Source organism: Cantharellus anzutake (assembly GCF_015039405.1).
Source record: "Cantharellus anzutake strain C23 chromosome Unknown EI90scaffold_71, whole genome shotgun sequence".
Classification (NCBI taxonomy): domain Eukaryota; kingdom Fungi; phylum Basidiomycota; class Agaricomycetes; order Cantharellales; family Hydnaceae; genus Cantharellus; species Cantharellus anzutake.
This window is the reverse complement of record NW_024067021.1, coordinates 421197-423522: the sequence shown is the minus strand read 5'-3', so window position 1 is coordinate 423522 and position 2326 is coordinate 421197. Positions and strand designations below refer to the sequence as shown.

At 47.9% G+C, this 2326-nt stretch overlaps 1 protein-coding gene across 1 annotated transcript; it reads left to right on the top strand.

Annotated features, from left to right (window-relative positions):
• EI90DRAFT_3077960 (GMC oxidoreductase-domain-containing protein) lies at positions 1–1383 on the top strand (the record flags this gene model as incomplete). Its single annotated transcript, XM_039061753.1, has 7 exons — positions 1–388; positions 447–594; positions 657–757; positions 812–933; positions 1005–1067; positions 1103–1146; positions 1224–1383. Coding segments are annotated over exons 2-7 (614 nt in total), but the record flags the coding sequence as incomplete, so codon positions are not given.
• Between the last annotated feature and the right edge of the window lie 943 nt (positions 1384–2326).

Here is a 2326-nt window from a genome sequence, read left to right as displayed (position 1 = left end):
TCACCCCCTTCGAGACCCAACGGAAAGGATGGACGGTCCTGATTGGACAACAAGCCACCAAGATCATCTTCAACCCATCCGCATCCCTCCCTCGTATCGCGACGGGTATACAGTTCGGTACGTCCAACGGAGCGAGGTACACTGCACGCGCTCGAAAACAGGTCATCGTTGCTGCGGGTGCTATCGGATCTCCTGCTTTCCTCCAGCTTTCCGGTATAGGCGATCCGGCCACGTTATCGCAATTTGGGATCAAATCTGTCGTGAACCTTCCTACTGTTGGGAAGAATTTACAGGAGCAGAGTCTAACTGCTCAAGGTGCCAGGGGAACGAATTTAACGTGGGAGGTAGTGGACCATCGGACGTCATTGCTTTCCCTAATATTTATCAAGTAAGTAATCAGTACATAGAATTGGAATGCGGCACCACTCACATTTCTCTTCTTCCAGTTATTCGGGAGCAGTGCTCAGACGATGGTTACGCATATCAAATCGTCCCTGTCCGCTTGGGCTTCCTCTCAAGCTAGCAATGCTCTTTCTGCGTCTGCTTTGCAGAAGATCTACCAAATTCAGGCTAACCTTATCATCAACAACAACGGTACGATTTTTGAACATCACGTTACTGTAAAAAAAATTGATCCCACGATGTTTACTCAACAGCACCTGTTGCTGAGATTTTCTCCGATACTGGATATCCTGATAAAGTTGGAACCGTAAACTGGCCATTGCTTCCCTTCTCCCGTGGTAACGTCAGGATTACGGTGCGTCGTCATCTTGCACGCATAGTGTTTTTTGACGTGCGTGAACGTACAAAGTCAAACAATCCTTTCGTGAAGCCACAGACGACCGTCAATTGGTTCGCCATCGACTTTGACTTGAGCGTCCAAGTTGCCATCGGTCGCTTCGTTCGTCGACTCTTCCAAACTCTCCCTCTCAGGTTTGTTTTGCGTTCTTATAGTTTAAATAACCCGAGACTAACGTAATTCACGGACAGCGGGTGGACGCAAGGCGAATCTTCACCTGGTTTGCCGTCGTACCCGATGATGCCCAGCATGGGTCGGATGCGGCGTGGTCGAGTGGATTAAGAAGACGTTCGTGCCTGTGAGCCATCCTATCGCCACATGTGCCATGATGGATCGAGCGTTGGGAGGTACGTGAATGGGCACGACTTTACCTCATCGACCTAAAACGGAAAATAATGCTTTTTTTTTTTTTTTTTTTTCTCAGGTGTTGTCGATGGTCATTTATTGGTGTATGATACGAAGAACGTTCGTGTCGTTGATGCATCGGTCCTTCCTCTTCAAGTGAGCGCACATTTGTCGAGTACGATATATGGAATTGCGGAGAAAGCTGCGGATATCATCAAAGCTGCCCATGATCGCCAACTGTCTGACCAGATGTTTATTCTTTTTTTCTCCCACTCTTCTTTTCCCTTTTTGGTTGGGGGGGACAATTTTTCGTTTTCGTCTTTTCATTACATTTGCTGCACATATTTTTTTCTCCGAGGGCATCTTTTCGCTACCTTACGAACGTTTCTTGCTCAAGTTGCATCGCTTGCATGATCAATTCAATTTTGGACTTTTGGAAATGTAAATGTTATATTCATGCGGTTGAACATGCATCGAGAATGTGATACTGCTCGTGGTTCTGCAGACGTGACGCGATAAAAGCCATGAAGTAGCTGTGATTTCATCGCTGTCCCTTTAATTTGTAGTGGGGGGTACCAGCCTCTGCGATGCGACTACATGTAGCTTACAATGTGGATCGCGGGGTCAAAGCTCCATAGCGCAAATCAAGTGGACAACACGAAGACCAACCCAATCCAACCCCCCAGGAACCGGGCCGCGCACATTGACCCAAAAACGAACAGATATCGGGAATATACATACCTGTTGCTGTTGCCCTTGCCCGGCGCCGCCCGCGCCCGTTCTCGGTCGATTGTTCCTCATGCACTCATGTTCCGTTCGACCTTTACCTTTTTTTGATCCAGTCCCCACAACCAGGGCTTTATCACATTCACATCCTCCTTCATCGGCTACCACTCAATTCTCCAATTGGATCCTTTTACTCCCATGAGGTTATATGTACTGGTGATGGTTGGGGGGTTGTTGCTGATGAATCCAGTATATTCGTGTATAATGTCATCGCTTTTTTTTTTGCCGATCGAGCAGATGTGATGTTGGAACGTGCTCGCAAAGGGGACATACATCACCCAGCCGATGGGAGCGGGTTCTGCGGTACTTTATAAGTGTTACGGAGCTGAACATGGAGTGGTCGACCCTGAGTCACTGCACTGCGGGAGGTCCGGTGAGAAAAGAGATGATCTTTTT